The sequence below is a fragment of the Semicossyphus pulcher genome, unplaced genomic scaffold, assembly GCF_022749685.1.
Source record: "Semicossyphus pulcher isolate SPU_LCO1_2020_fin unplaced genomic scaffold, fSemPul1.0.p SCAF_14, whole genome shotgun sequence".
NCBI lineage: Eukaryota > Metazoa > Chordata > Actinopteri > Labriformes > Labridae > Semicossyphus > Semicossyphus pulcher.
This window is the reverse complement of record NW_027211648.1, coordinates 584,381-600,000: the sequence shown is the minus strand read 5'-3', so window position 1 is coordinate 600,000 and position 15,620 is coordinate 584,381. Positions and strand designations below refer to the sequence as shown.

Below are 15,620 nucleotides of genomic sequence, written 5' to 3'. Positions count from 1 at the left end.
GTATTTTATAGTCCGTGCATAAGAGGGCTACTGGCCTCCAGTTTTTTAAAAGTGCCAGATCTCCTTTCTTTGGCAGCAAAGAGAGTACTGCCCTCTGACAGGACACCGGGAGAGATCCTGTCCTCAAACTCTCGAGCAGCACAGCATGGAGATCAGCTCCAACAATGTTCCAGAAACATTTGAAAAAGTCAGCAGACAGCCCGTCAATCCCAGGGGCTCGACCTGAAGCCATCTGACCCACAGCTACAGTCAGCTCCTGCAGAGTCAGCTCGGTGTCCAGAGCAGCTGCTTCCTCCGCGCTGAGCTGAGGAAGACCCTCCAGGAGCTCCTCGCGGCACTCAACGCTGAAGTCCTCCGCTCCAAAGAGGTCTGCATAGAAATCCACAGCGTGGCTCCTCATCTCAGCTGGGTCAGTCGTTACCCTGCCCCCTGGAAGCTTCAGGCAGGACATCAGCTTCCTCTGGACCACAGACCTCTCCAGGTTAAAGAAAAAGGAGCTTGGGGCGTCCATGTCCTTCAGCTGCAGGAAACGAGACCGGACCAGGGCTCCCTTCACTCTCTCCCTCAGGAAGGAACTCAGCTCCGTCTTCTTCTCCCGCAGCTGTGAACCAGTGGTGGTGGTGCGCTGTAAGCCCTCCTCGATGTTCTTAATGTCAGACTCCAGGTTTCTGACAGCTGCTTTCAAGTGGGCGGAGGAGTGAGAGGTGTACTGCTGGCAGAAGACACGGATCTGTGCCTTTCCAACCTCCCACCACAGCTTCAAGGAACCAAAGTCAGCTTTCTTCTTCTGCCACTGCTCCCAGAACACCTCAAAGCTCTGACAGAAAGCACTGTCCTGAAGCAGTTTGTTATTAAAATGCCAGCAGGACTTCACCCTCTGACCTGGAGACAGAGCTAGCTCAAAGCTAACAAAGTGGTGATCCGTGAAGCCGACCGGGTTGATGTGGCACTGAACCAGTTTGGGGCTGAGGGTTTTAGAGATGTAGAACCGGTCGAGTCCGGCTGCACGGACTGTGTTGTTGTGGACTCTGACCCATGTGTACTGTCTGGATTGAGGGTGTTTGATTCTGAAGGTGTCTAACAGATCGCAGTGGGAGATGACAGAGCTCAGAGACCGGGATGATTGTGGGTGAGGTTCCTCTCCTATCCTGTCTGTGGTGAAGTCTAAAGTGCAGTTAAAATCCCCCCCGATGATAATTTGGTCCTGATGGAAAGCCATCAGCTCGTTTTTTAACAGAGAGTAGAAAGCTACTCTCTGTGAACCAATGTTTGGGGCATAAACATTTACAAAAACAAACACAGAGTCCTCTATCTCTGCTCTGACCACCAGCAGGCGGCCCTGCACCGCCTCACTGCAGGATAGCACCTTAGCATTAGCAGAGGCTTTGAATAAAACAGCCACACCTGCACTGACGTTAGTGCCATGGCTGAGCTTACAGGAACTGTCCCACCATAAAGCCCAGTCTGTCTCATCAGATGGATCGCTGTGTGTGTCCTGCAGGAACAGCACATCAATCCTCTTCTGAGCACAGACCTCAGATATCAGAGCTCTTTTATGTCTGTCTCTCCCACCATTAATGTTAAGAGATCCTACTCTAAGGCTCCCCATAGAAAAAAGAGACAGAAAGAGCAGACAGACAGAAACAAGCAAACAACTGTGAAGAAGAAACACCTTGTGATGCATGATCATTTTATCTTCGAGATTTACGGACCGTTAAACTCTTTACTCTTCTCAGATTAGTGATGTGTTTCTTTAGTCTGAACCTTTTCTTTTCGTCCAGGAGGTCAAAACCTACCTGTTTCTTCAGAGTGATGACTGATTTAATACATTTCTCTGTGTCACTGAAGTAATCACTCACCTTCACAGCTTTTTTATTAAATGTTTCATCCATGAAACTATTTATTTCCCCTAATGTATAGAGGTCTGTGCCTCTGTTAGAGGTTTCAGTGTTATCAGAGTCATAGTCCTCCTCCATGTCCTCTCCATCACATGAAGCCTGACTACACCCTGTCTGAACACCTCCTGTGCTGACGGGAGCTGCCTCCTCATCATTAAGGTGGGATTCACCTTCAGCTGCTGCAGACTGAGAGCTGCTCAGGTTTACAGCAGCTACAGACACATTACTAAACTTACCTGACTGAACATCATCTGCTGCAGACTGAGAGCTGCTCAGGTTTACAGCAGCTACAGACACATCACTAAACTTACCTGACTGAACATTATCTGCTGCAGACTGAGAGATGCTCAGGTTTACAGCAGCTACAGACACATCACTAAACTTACCTGACTGAACATCATCTGCTGCAGACTGAGAGCTGCTCAGGTTTACAGCAGCTACAGACACATCACTAAACTTACCTGACTGAACATCATCTGCTGCAGACTGAGAGCTGCTCAGGTTTACAGCAGCTACAGACACATCACTAAACTCACCTGACTGAACATTATTTGCTGCACACACCTGCATCTCTACAGCCTCTCTCACTGACTCATCATTTACACTAAATGATTCAGAGTTAACAGCAGTATGAGGAGCATAATCCACTTCTGCACCCGTCGCCGCCCCAGCAGCGGGCGCAGCAGCGGGCGCAGCCGCAGCCGAGCCGCAGCCGAGCCTCCGCGCTCGGACGCGGCGTCAGCCGCGGGCGCAGCCCGAAACAGGTCGCCAAATGGATCAGCAGCGTTAGCAGCGTTAGCAGCCTGCTTCTGCTTGTGTGGACATGCAAAGCGTTTATGTCCTACATCTCCACACTCAAAACACTTCATGCTCCCTGAGCTGGCGTACACCATATACGCGCCGTCCCCGTGTTTCACTCTGAAGGACACCTCCAGAGTGTGTGTGGGGGAGTCCAAAAACATAAACACCTGTCTCCTCAGAGACTGTACATGCTTCAGTTTGGGATCTTTACATCCCAAACTCACAGTTTTAAAGCCGCTGGCGAACTTTCCAAACCTGCGGAGCTCGTGCTCCAGCAGCTCGTTCGGTATGAACGGCGGATCACCGGAGACGGTGATCCGCGTGGAGGGCACTGACAGCGGGGACACCTGTACAAACAAATCACGGAGCACCACGCCACTCTCGATGAGTTTAAAGACCAGCGGCTCCGTCTTCATAAACACCACCACACCTTTATTCATGCGGGAGGCAAAGCACAGGTTGTCATGTCCCACCTGCTCTCCCACAGCCAGCAGAACTTCCTCCACAGACACACTCACGTCTGGGGGGACTATCCGGACTCCCTGCCGGATAGACGGAGGTGACGTCTCGGCGGACGCCATTCCTCCAAACAAACACTCAAACCCAGCAGATCAATCTGGGAACAGTCCGCAAAAAGATTGAATAGAAATACTCTTACCTGATCACGCACATACAGCAGAAAAACACTGAAACCAGAAACCAGGTGAAAGAAACCATTCGAATTCTCCGCGCCACTCACACTCCTCCACCACCACGCTCACACACCGGAAACGGAGAGAGAGACACAGAGAGAGAGAGACACAGAGAGAGAGAGACAGAGAGACAGAGAGAGAGACACAGAGAGAGAGAGACAGAGAGAGAGACACAGAGAGACAGAGAGAGAGAGAGAGAGAGAGAGAGAGAGAGAGAGACACAGAGAGACAGAGAGAGAGAGAGAGAGAGAGAGACAGAGAGAGAGAGAGACAGAGAGAGAGAGAGAGACAGAGAGAGAGAGACACAGAGAGAGAGAGACACAGAGAGAGAGAGACAGAGAGAGAGAGAGAGAGAGAGAGACACAGAGAGACAGAGAGAGAGAGAGAGAGACAGAGAGAGAGAGAGACAGAGAGAGAGAGAGAGACAGAGAGAGAGAGAGAGAGAGAGAGACACAGAGAGACAGAGAGAGAGAGAGAGAGACACAGAGAGACAGAGAGAGAGAGAGACAGAGAGAGGGGAGATCAATACTACTGCTACAAAAGCAGGCGCTCATCACACACACAAAGACCTGCACTCACACAGTGTAACTGCTTTTTAACTTGCGTGTCGTGCGTGTATTTACCTGCATTGCTCGACTCCCGTTCAGCTCCTTGTCAGAGTCCCAAAGCATTCTGGGAAACTTGGTGCCCTTTAACAGAGACGATTAAAGGCTCAGTGAGGAGGAGACTACGATCACTTTCATGTTTCTGAAACACATTAAACATGTCTCAGGTGTCCTCACCTCGTCCATCAGCCCGATCTCGTCCCCGTAGTTGACGACGGGCGTCCCCGGCAGCGTCAGCAGCAGCAGCTGACTCAGTCTGACCAGAGCCGGGCCCACCAGCGACCCCAGGTGGCCCCGGTCCCGCGCCCCCAGGCTCCAGGCCAGCCGGCTCTGACTGTGGGACTCGTACAGCAGCTGGACGGACCGAGCGCGCTCAGCGGCGTCCGTGCTGCCGGGGCGGAGGACCCGGGAGATCAGCAGGTCGACGCCGGAGGAGGAGAGGAGGGCGGAGACGTCTTCAGCCGAGGAGCGCTCGGTGATGCCGATCAGGACTCTGGAAAACATCGAGTGTTCAGCTCACAGCAGGACGTCATCGTGCCAGACGTGTTTTTAAATGTTTTCAGTTCGCAAACACGTCCGCCGCGTTCTCTCCTCACCAGTAAGAGAGCAGACTGAAGTCATGTGATGACCACAGAGGAGAACAAAATAAAGCCCAGACAGATTGTTCATGAGACAGGAAAGCAGTTTGAGTTCACAGGGTCAGAGGACGAAGTGAACAGCTCAGTGAAAGACCAGCATGCATGGGTGTCGTCTGTTCGTTCTGGACTCCGGCCGGTTCGAGATGAACACGTGTGGTTTTGATACAGATGATAACTTTGAAAGAAGCAAATATGAAACGTGCTCATAAACTGTGAGGACGTGTCGAGACACACGCAAAGAGAAGCTGGTGTCTGTGTTTATCTGGCTTTAGCAGTGAGCTCACCTCTTGTTGGGCCGCTCGTCCGTCCCGTTCTGGACGATGGCTCGGATGTCAGCCCACAGAGACGGCACCACGGCGGCCACTCGCTCCACCCCCGACAGCTGCACGCCGTCCACGCCTTCGTTCAGCCAGAACACCAGAGCGGACTGACCACAGAGAGAGGGAGAGCGATTCTTATTTATTAATTTGTTTTTATGATGGATTCATCTGCAGATTGTTTCCAACATTCAAAAATTGTGGAAAATGCTGATTGTATCTATTTTTATTTATTTTCTATTTAATGAAATATCATGCTCCACTACATTTCCCATGATGCATGCTACCAGAAACATATTCATCTTTCTTTATCTTATACTTGTTTGCATTCTGTCTCCATGTACACAGTGCAGAAGGAGCCGTTAGCAGCTCCTGTTAGCCATGTCACATGGACATAAAGATAACTCTCACTGGACGACTGAGTCTGAAGAAAACTGAAAAACATGCAGATTCTCAGGCAGGTTCTGCAGCATCTTTTTTCTCTGATTTCTGACTGGATTTCTGAATGTTTATTCAGGATGAAGAGAGAGATAAACATTTTGTCAGAAAGTGGAAGTCACACCGAGTCTAAAAATGTGTGTTTCATGTGTGTGTGTTTACATCTGACTGAGTCAGGACTCTGACAAAGAGGGACTTTTGGGACAAAACCAAACCTCACCTGAACCCGAGTGAAAAACACTGCAGAATGTGATGTGATCCTGCATGTCGAGTGTGAGCACTCACCTTCAGTCTCTCGGCCACGTTGGTCACACTGGTGTTGGAGAACCAGGGTCCGGATGATCCCTGGTAGTTTGGAGTCAGATCCAGAACCACGGAAATACCTGCAGAGACAGGTAATCACATAATACATGTATTATATACAGTATATATATATATAGATATATATGTGTGTAAAGTGAGAGTGTCTCTCCTCCTCACCCTTCTTGTGCGCGGCCTGGACGAAGCCTTTAAACTGCTCCAGGTTTCCGTTGTCGGGGGAAACCTCCTCAAACCTCAGACTCTCAGCTTCATCTGCAGGAGCAACGTGGAGCGGGCCCACAACCAGACCTCTGACCTTCAGCTGGGACAGGGAGCCCAGACTCTGCTCAAGGCCTGAGGAGGAGCAGGAGGAGGGCGAGGAGGAGGGCGAGGAGGGGGCGAGGAGGGGCAGGAGGAGGATGAGAAATAGAGAGGAGGAGGAGTAGCAGGAGAAGGAGGAGATAAAGGAAGAGGGGGAAGAAGGAGAAGGGGGCAGGAGGAGGAGGAGAGGAAAGGGAAGGGGAGAGGAGGAGGAGGGGAAGAAACAGAGAGAGTGAGGGCAAGGTAGAGGACAAGGAGGAGGATGAGGAGAAAGAAAGAAGAAGAGAGGGAGTGGGAGTAGAGGAGGGGGTGAGAGGAGGAGGAACAAAAGGAACAGAGGGAGAAGGTGGAGGAGGAGGAGCAGTTGGAGATGGAGAAAGAGGAGGAGGAGGTGGACAGAAGGGGGAGGAGAAGGAGGGGGGGCAGAGAAGAGGAGGAGGTTAGCGTTGCTCCTTCATGCTGTGACAGTAAAATGTGTAGATCAGCTCTCTGACTTCTTCTTCTGTGTTTCACTTCTGCTAAGCTAACAGGCGCTAACAGACGTGTGGTCAGCAGAGTGACACACACAGAGTGAGGCTCACACCACGTATAAAAGTTACAACAGTTCATTCAAAGTGCTGAACATGCTGTCACGGCGGCCATTTTCCTCAGGATGTGAAGCTCAGACGTCGTCATCATGTTGTAGCTAACGCTTCTGTAACATTCACTTTAGCTAGCAAACATTAAGGTTAGCTCTGAATTTTACCTTTCAAATGATCAGTCTAGGAAGTGTTTGAATGCTAACGTTAGCTGTATTCGGGCGCTAATGAGTCAGCAAATTTGTTGTTTTAAGTTGAAATGTGGACGAATCTTTCATTTTCTATTTCTTTACACGTTTTTGATCCAGATGCAGACAACAGCACAGCCGGACGACATCAGCACAGCCGGACGACATCAGCACAGCCGGATGACATCAGCACAGCCGGACGACATCAGCACAGCCGGACAACATCAGCACTCCCTCCCTGCCGTTACCCAGAGTGCCTTGTGACTGCAGGATGTTCTCACCCTTCAGGTTGCGGGCGTCCGTGAAGGCCTGAATGTTTCCGATCTGGTACAGCGGGCCGTCGTTCCACCAGTTGGTGTCGGGCAGATCCCTGCAGCGTGGAGCCTGCAGGATGATGAGGACGGCTCCGCCCAGCATCCCCAACCAGCCGAGCCAGAACACCACCAGCAGCGCCCAGCGGGTCCGCACCCAGCTGAGGACACATGGAGGGGTTTAGCTTTACTGATTTATTTTATTATCAAAGGCTGTATAAGAAGCGCCATCATGACACTGGCTAGTAGAATAACACCGAGTTCTGCTTTTCTCTCGTCACCACCTTTTTCTTTTTGGAACCACAAATGATAATATTTGAAAGTTATCAGTAAATGCTAGCACTAGCCTGGTTAGCAGGTGTGTGCAGAATTCACATTAACTGTGATATTAACTGAAATGCTAGTGTTAGCTAGCCAAAACAGGCATTGAACAAAATATTCTTACTGCACAAATGAACAGCAGACTCCTCAGAGTACAACCAACAGCAGTTGGTACCTGTCAATCACAGGTAGCCCCGCCCTAAACCCGCTCTTGCTGGTCTGTGTGACTCTCAATGGGAGCATCAGTGACTAAATGAACATCATGCTGTGTTGAAGAAGACTTGAAACGTTTTCTCATAGACTTCTATAGAATCACACTTCTTTTAAAACCAGTGGAGTCGCCCCCTGCTGGAGGTTAGAGAGAATGCAGATTTAAGGACCTTCTGCATGTAGCTTCACCTTTGTCAGCTACATCAGCTTCTTCCGGTGTGTGTCTCTGTCTGTGTTAAATACATGTTCATGTGACATCATCAGTGTGTTCAGTGTCTGTGTGTGTGTGTGTGTGTGTGTGTGTGTGTGTGTGTGTGTGTGTGTGTGTGTGTGTCCTCTCACCCCGGGGTCCCGGCCACCCTCAGCAGCTCCTCTTTGCTCAGTCCGGTGAATTTCACCTCCTCCGTCTCCTCGGGGATCTTCAGCTTCACGGAGCCGTTTGTCTCCGCCGCTGCTGCCGCCTCCCCGCCGGCGGACGGGGCCTCCTCTCCCCGGTCTCCTCCTCCGGTCATCGGCTGCTTCTCCTGCTCCTCCTGGTCCAGATCCGCCTCGCTAACATCGGCCTCCGTCGCGTCAGCATCCGCGGGGACCTGGGCGGGAGCTTCCACATCCATCGGCTCAGCATCTCTGGTCTCAGCATCCTGCAGCTCCACGTGCGTCTCCTCCGTGTTCATACCGGCGATTATCCGTCAATTACCGCAAATTCATCAAATAAAAGAACCGAGTGTTTGTGTGAATCACGGAGCTGATCTGTAGCGTCAGATGTGTCCGTGGTATCTGTCTGTCTGTCTGTCTGACCGCAGCACTGCGTCTAATGCTGCTTTCAAAGTCGTCGGAAATGTGGGACTTCATTTTTGATGTCCACAAACGCCTCACAGAGTCTAATCTCTGCCAGTATTACATCCTTTACTGCAGTAAAAGTACAAATACCACAGAGAGGAAATGTAGCAGTAAATCCACACTGTAGAAATACTCTAAGAACTAATAATACCCCTGTAGAGATGTGCAGTAGATATTACACCATGTGAAAATACTGTTACAAGCCACTAGTTACATCACAGTACTAGTACTAGTTACTAATACTAGTACTAGGAAAAAATACTACTAGCATATATACTGTTATAAGTCAAACCAAATAAAACTGCTGTTACAACTAAAAGTAGGATACTAATACATCAATGTGAAGTAAAGCTGCTGAAAGCACTCAGTAAAAACACACAAGTAAAAGTTCCACAGAGGAAACGAGCTCTGTGACGAGGTCAGGAACAGAGATCACACAGATATTCACCTTAGTGTCGTGTGTATTTAAAATGTACTTAGAGTGTTAAAAAAGGTCGTTCTCTCATATATTATTATGAGATTATAATAACTCATAATGCAGAACAGCCGGCTGGGAGCTCTGTGTTACATGTTAGCGTAGCATGAGTTAGCATCATCTTCACTCTGAAGAAGCACATCGGACATTTTATTTATTGTTCCACAGATTTATTAAAAGAACAATTGTTTGTCACCTGCTTCTCTCCTCTGTTGGAACCAGGAAGTACCAAACTGAATCAAAGCGTGCTATTGGCTGATGAGGAGGCGCTCCCAGTGGAAGGCGCCAAGTGTGTGGGGGGAGGGGTGTTTTGTGTTGTTGAATAAAGTAATGCTGACTGAGAGCTAACCTGAAATGTGTTTTAATATGTTTAAAATAATAACTGCTTGTGTTTGGATGGCTCACAGACCGGGTGTTTGTGTCCTGTGTGTGAAACATTGGCGTGGTGTGGAGCCGAGCTGCACAGCGGCGTGGCGTGATTTGGAGCCGAGCTGTATGGTGGCGTGATGTGGAGCCGAGCTGCACGGCGGCGTGGTGTGGAGCCGAGCTGCACAGCGGCGTGGCGTGATTTGGAGCCGAGCTGTACGGTGGCGTGATGTGGAGCCGAGCTGCACGGCGGCGTGGTGTGGAGCCGAGCTGTACGGTGGCGTGATGTGGAGCCGAGCTGCACGGCGGCGTGGCGTGATTTGGAGCCGAGCTGCACGGCGGCGTGGCGTGGAGCCGAGCGTTTCTGTGATGCTGGTTTCACTGACCTGTTTAGAGCTGTTTGTGTTTGTGCTCCGGTGGCTCATGTTTGTTACCCTCATGGCCCTCATGGCACTTACACATGAGACCTTTCATCGTCACGATGTATTTAAGACTTGTTAATGCTTGTTATTTTAATACATTATTCCAGATGTTTGTGTCTTTTCATCTCCTCTCTGCCTATCGATCACACAGTTAAACTTTGAAACTGTCATAATGAATGAATGAAGCCCGTTTCAAAGCAGCCGTGACGTTTAAAGCTTCACGTCATCAGTAATGAGTGAGAGCTGTTATGACCTGCAGGTATGACGTTGTAGAAGCGCAAAGCATTCTGGTGTTGGAGGTGCTCAGTGTTGCCAACTTGGCGACTTTCTCGCTAAATCTGCCGACTTTCCAAATCCTCTTGGCAACTTTTCTTTTCAAAAGCGACTAGCGACAAATCTAGCGACTTTTTCTGGTGTTATTGGAGACTCTGACGTGAACGCACGTATCGTTCTGCAGTTACTGTCCTCATCGATCTGCAGGTGCTGCCGTGAGCCCCTCCCCCGTCCCAAAGCACTCACAGGCGGTCAGTCTCACAGTCGCCTCGCGCTGCAGTCCCAGCTGCAGTCAGAGCGGAGAGGAGACCCACACCACTCCGCGTCCACACGGCAATGAATCGCGCGTGCGCAAAGCCGCCGCTGATCCCGCCCTGGCTTACAGAGCGGGATGCAAGAGGAAATGATTTTTTACGAATTGATATTCTAACATTGAACAATAACTTAACAAAATCGATATATGTAATGTGGGTCTAAACAGAGCTTTAGTCATGAAGTGATTCTGAGACGTGATGGCTGAATAAACAAACAAACTAAGAATCAAAAGAAGAAAGTTCATTTATAGTTCTAAACATATTTAGGGTGTTTTTTACTCACTTCCTGTCTCTCCCACGACGTTATTCCTCTCTCATATAGCGTCCATTACAATTACATGCAAATGATCAATTATGCAAATTAGGCGATGACGTCATTTAGCTACTTCTAGGGACTCTAAGGGCAGCCAATAGCTACTCTCCTTACTGAGGAGTTGGCAACAGGTGCTCCGGTCGGCAGTCAAATGGTTTGGTTGGGAGGTGTGGTACAAACCTGTTGGCTCACATACCTCCGACGCTGACACTTCATCACAAGTGAAACTGAAGTGTCCTTTCTTTGCGACCGTCAGAAGAAGTGAACCGTCAAACTGTGCGTGTCGTTTTTCATGAAGATGTTTTTGCTGTTTGTGCTCCTCGTTCACGGTGAGACACCTCCTGCTTACGCTCTCATGTTGGTGCTTCAGAGTTGTCTTTGCTTTTTCAGTGTGTTTTCAGAGTTGATGATATGACAGTGGACGTGTTTGATACGACCTCTCAATCTAACATGTTCAGTTATTTAACAACATGTTTTCAGCTAGCTACAGGTGTTTGTTAGCATTTCACCACATGGCTACATGTTGCACTATACATCAACAAAAACTTACGTGTCCTCACAGTTTCCCAGCATGCTTCAGGTGTTGCGGTGCATGTGTATGAGGGGGCGGAGTCTGTCCTGCTTCCCTGCGATGTACTTAGAGGATTATCAGACCCCAAAGTGTTGTGGAGCCGCTTCGATCTCAATCCCACGACCGTCCAGCAGCACGGGAAAGTGTTTCATGTTTTGAACCCACGTTACAGCGGCCGAACATCAGTGTCACCTGGCATCCCAGGATTCTTCTTCAGTGACTTCAGCCTCACTCTGAACAAACCCCGCCTCTGTGACAGCGGCATCTACACCTGCATCGTCTTCACTGACGAATATAAACATACACAGATAAATGTAGAGCTGCAGGTAACAGGTGAGTAACAAATGATGACCTTCTGGCCTCAGCTCCCAGCAGAAGTTCCTGTTAATTGTGTCACAAAGCTTAAATGATTCTTTTGTGATCACGTGGAGCTCATGTTGATACTCATGTTGCCCACAGAACCGTACACGTTCCCAGCTGAGGCCCAGTTTCTCCTGGGTCTCCTGGGTCTCCTGGCTCTGGTTCTTGTTGGTGCTCTGGGTGTTGCAGATTATCTTTGGAAAAACACCATCACAGGTATGACTCAATCAATCAATCACATTTTATTTGCACAGCACCAAATCATAACCAAAGTTATCTCAGACACTTTACAAAAAGAGCCGACCGTACTCTTTGTTATTCAGAGAGAGGCCAACATGAATCACACGAGCAGCTCTGAGCAACATTCAGCACAGAGACAGAAACACTTCCTGTAACAGGCCGAAACCTTGAGCAGAACCAGACTCATGTTGGACATCTGAAGAGACTGGACGGGCCGAGAGAGAGAGAGAGAGAGAGAGGGAGGGGGGGGAGTAATATAAATATAAGGGCAGTTATATCATTAGAGAAATAATCTTTAAGGTGTTTTGGGCCGAGCACAATAACTTCAGTTTTGTCAGAATTAAGTAGCAGAAAGTTTCTAGTCATCCAGATCTTTATGTCCTTAAGGCATGCTTCTAGTTTAGATAGCTGATTGGTTTCGTCTGGCTTCATAGATAAGTATAATTGAGTATCATCTGCATAACAATGAACATTAATGGAGAATCGGTCCGAGCACAGAACCTTGTGGAACTCCATGACTAACTTTGGTTTGCATAGAGGACACATCATGAACATTAACAAACTGAGATCGATCTGATCAATAAGATTTAAACCAACTTAATGCAGATCCTGTAATGAACATTAAATGTTCTAGTCTCTGTAACAGGATGTGATGGTCTATCGTGTCGAAAGCGGCACTAAGATCTAACAGGACGAGTACAGAGAGAAGTCCTCTGTCCTCCATCTGCTCCCATTGTATGTTATTGATGCCAAAACAGCCCCTGTTATAGGTGCTGCCATCTTGCGATGGTGACGTCATACTCCGCTCTGCTCGACCGGAACTGATCGGCTGCAGGAGCCGAATTTGTCAACAGAGCTGTCAATCATCATTTTGACAGCATCAAATAACTAATTTAAAGTAAACTTGTCAGAAAAATGAACACTTGGACATAAATCAGCAGGATAAGAACTAACTATAATGACAGAAACCATGTTTGAGAAAAAAGTATTTGACGTGTATTTTGATGTTATAGTTTGACTCATGTCCCATCTGTTAACATGGAGGAGGCGGGGCTTATGAGCTATACTGCAGCCAGTCAGCAGGGGGCGACAGAGAGGGTTTGGCTTCACTTTTAGGGAGCTGTCATGTCGTCCATCTTTTTATACAGTCTGTGATCTGAAGCAATAAGTAGATCATTTGAAACTGGCACATGTGCTGTCTCAGTGCTGTGGTGGACTCTAAGTCCTGACTGACAGTCCTCAAATAAACTGTTGTTTATTAATTGACTATTTTGTCAGAGTAAACGAGAATGAATTCTGTTTGCACACAAATCACACAAAAAACTAAATTGTATCATCACTGTCTTCTTAGCAAAATACATTTCTCAACTTGAGAATGCATGACACTGTTTCTTGAAAGTCTGTGAGTGTTGAGATTCTTCTGACATTCATCAGAAATGCTCAAACCAAACTCAGACAGACCTGACAGAGCATGAACTCTTCTTACAAACCTGCCTCCTGCTGTAGTTCTCTCAGCATCCTCTCAGCCTGTTTATTGTCATTAAATCTCAGTAACATCTGTTTGTTGTGGCTTCATAGCGCTGTAGGGAGGTGGTCCTGGTCCGGTCTCTGTTTGAAGGTACCATTGTTGTGTGTTGATGTTGTCTTTTCTTCTCAGTGTCCCAGGTGGAGGTGAAAGAGGGGGAGTGGGTTGTGGTACTTCCTTATAAAATCATGGTCTTTCAGCCAGAGGACTTCACAGTGGAGTGGACCCGCTGTGCCCCCGAGCCCATGAAAGTCCACGCTTATCACAATGGCAGAAACCATCTCATCAATCAGGACGCGATGTACCATGGCCGCACGAGCATGAAGAGGGATTCACTTCTCACTGTAGACCTCAGTCTGGCGCTCAAGGACCCCTGCTACGAAGACAGTGGCACCTACATCTGCACCGTCCACCGAGAGCAAGAGATCCTGCGGCAGAAAGTAGTACGGCTCCAGGTCAAAGGTCAGAGTTCTGTGTAGGTCACTGCTCCTGCTAGCATCAGTATCACTGCCAAAGTATGCTGCGTGTACATTTTAAACCTTTATTTAAAGGGTTAGTTTGACGAGGGGTGATACGTGGTTTTTGTCACGTTGTTTATTACCTACAGTAGATGGCCGACAGCATGGCCCTCGTTTTTTCAGAAGCCGGAGTAACAAAAAGAAGCTAAGCTGTGTACTGCTGTGGTACCTCTTGTAAATACATGCTAAAGATTTGCATAGCTTAAGCAGTAAATGATGTCATCAGCAGACAAATGAAAAACAGAATCTGAAATATTCTGTCCAACACAATTTATGTCAATTAAAATAACAATGGGACCAGAACCGAGCCTTGGGGGACACCCTTATGGACTTGTAGAACCTCTGAGGCAGAACCCTCTAACTGAGCAGTCTGGGTTCTTCCAGTGAGATAGTTTGCAAATCAGGCAACTTAACCCAACAGTTTTTAAAAGTCTTATTGTGTTCAACGCTGTAAAATCCTTAGAGAAGTCTATTAAAGGAGAAAGACCGCTTATAATCTGAGGCTTCATTTAACAGTTATACCTCTCACGGCAGCAGCAGTAGCACTGTGGTTTTTGCAGAATCTGGACTGAAATAAGACGATGTTGGTTTGTCTTCCTCTCAGTGGTCCAGGAGGTTGAGGAGGGGTCTGAAACCTTCACACTGCCCTACATAACAACAGCTCAGCTGCCTGAAGACGCCACGGTGGAGTGGAGGCGCTCTGAACCCGGAAACATGACGGTCCACGTGTATGAGATGGGCCAAGACCAGCCCAACAATCAGGACGAGTGTTATCTCGGTCGCACAATGATGACCTCTGACCCCCTGCGATCCAAAGACCTCAGCGTGAGCGTCAATAACCCCGGCTACAACGACAGAGGGACCTACATCTGCACCGTCCGCAGGGAGGGATACATCCTGGCACAGAAGGAGGTGGTGATTCGGGTCATATAGTCCATGAGCCAGACCCCCAGAATTTGGCCGTCGATTTGGAGAGACCATGTCTCATAGTGATTTTTATAAAGGTCTATGTCTCTAGTGTTGGAAAATGTATGATAGCATTGCAGCAATGGTAGCTTTCTATGTGCTATCACTCCTTCTTTCATCCCTCCATCATTACAATTTGTTCATGTTTTTTTTGCCATTTGTCACATAGAGTCAATATAAAAGAGGGTAACCTACACAGAATATCATGAAGTCATATATCATTGTAAAGTTTAGACTATATTCTTTCTACCAGTCACATATTCATGACGCTGAGTACAACAGAATTTGACCTTTGACCTCTAACGCTGTAACAGGGCAAATTCTGCATGCCTCAGCAAATGCTCTTTTAACTACCTTCATACTGATCTGATATGCGTATGGATAGCTCCATCATAAAGAGCACAAAAAGAGCTTTAAAATGATATCTTACATGAATAACAACAATGAGAACATTTCCAATCAGAATAAACTTCTCTATGTGCAGTTTGTTTCTGATAGAATGTTCAGAGCTTTGCACTGGATGCTGTTATTGTTGCAGCTGTGAACGATTCTGTGAGCAACAGAAACACAGAACAATACAACAACTCAAAACCTGTCCTAAGAAATTCATCGAAAAAGGACACGTTTGCTGTAGTTTGATCATCATCGTCGCAGTCGTCATTGTTCCTCATCACCCTGAAGCTGGTCTTCACAGCTCTTCAGTCTGCTCATATCAGTACACTTCAGGCCATTTGCCAAGCAGACACATGCGGGTGCCTCACATTTACAATGTCACAATCAGGGATGCACGATATTGGATTTTCTGACGATATCCGATAT

The 15,620-nt window shown here is 48.0% G+C and overlaps 2 protein-coding genes across 2 annotated transcripts in view; one reads left to right on the top strand and one right to left on the bottom strand.

Annotated features, from left to right (window-relative positions):
• slc3a2b (solute carrier family 3 member 2b) overlaps positions 1-8,400 on the bottom strand; it is a 12,444-nt gene extending 4,044 nt beyond the window's left edge. The window contains exons 1-7 of the mRNA XM_069662512.1: positions 7,961-8,400; positions 7,058-7,248; positions 5,870-6,043; positions 5,675-5,772; positions 4,919-5,061; positions 4,174-4,489; positions 4,015-4,080 (exon numbers count right to left, since the gene is read on the bottom strand). Coding sequence (XP_069518613.1) covers positions 4,015-4,080; positions 4,174-4,489; positions 4,919-5,061; positions 5,675-5,772; positions 5,870-6,043; positions 7,058-7,248; positions 7,961-8,292 — 1,320 coding nt within the window. The 5' untranslated portion in view covers positions 8,293-8,400. The remainder of the gene's footprint in view (positions 1-4,014; positions 4,081-4,173; positions 4,490-4,918; positions 5,062-5,674; positions 5,773-5,869; positions 6,044-7,057; positions 7,249-7,960) is intronic.
• A 2,476-nt stretch (positions 8,401-10,876) lies between these two features.
• Positions 10,877-15,259, top strand: LOC138591670 (uncharacterized). Its single transcript, XM_069662330.1, has 5 exons — positions 10,877-10,950; positions 11,184-11,525; positions 11,652-11,768; positions 13,450-13,779; positions 14,440-15,259. The coding sequence occupies exons 1-5, from the start codon at positions 10,914-10,916 to the stop codon at positions 14,766-14,768; spliced, it is 1,155 nt and encodes a 384-aa protein (XP_069518431.1). The 5' UTR covers positions 10,877-10,913; the 3' UTR covers positions 14,769-15,259.
• Positions 15,260-15,620: the final 361 nt, after the last annotated feature.

What these genes read in the sequence shown, in the direction of transcription:
- LOC138591670 (XM_069662330.1), top strand. Translation starts at nt 10,914, where the DNA reads ATGAAGATGTTTTTGCTGTTTGTGCTCCTCGTTCACG. An exon ending in TTGGAAAAACACCATCACAG is followed by an intron (nt 11,769 to 13,449) that starts GTATGACTCAAT and finishes TTTTCTTCTCAG; the next exon opens with TGTCCCAGGTGGAGGTGAAA. An exon ending in AGTACGGCTCCAGGTCAAAG is followed by an intron (nt 13,780 to 14,439) that starts GTCAGAGTTCTG and finishes TCTTCCTCTCAG; the next exon opens with TGGTCCAGGAGGTTGAGGAG.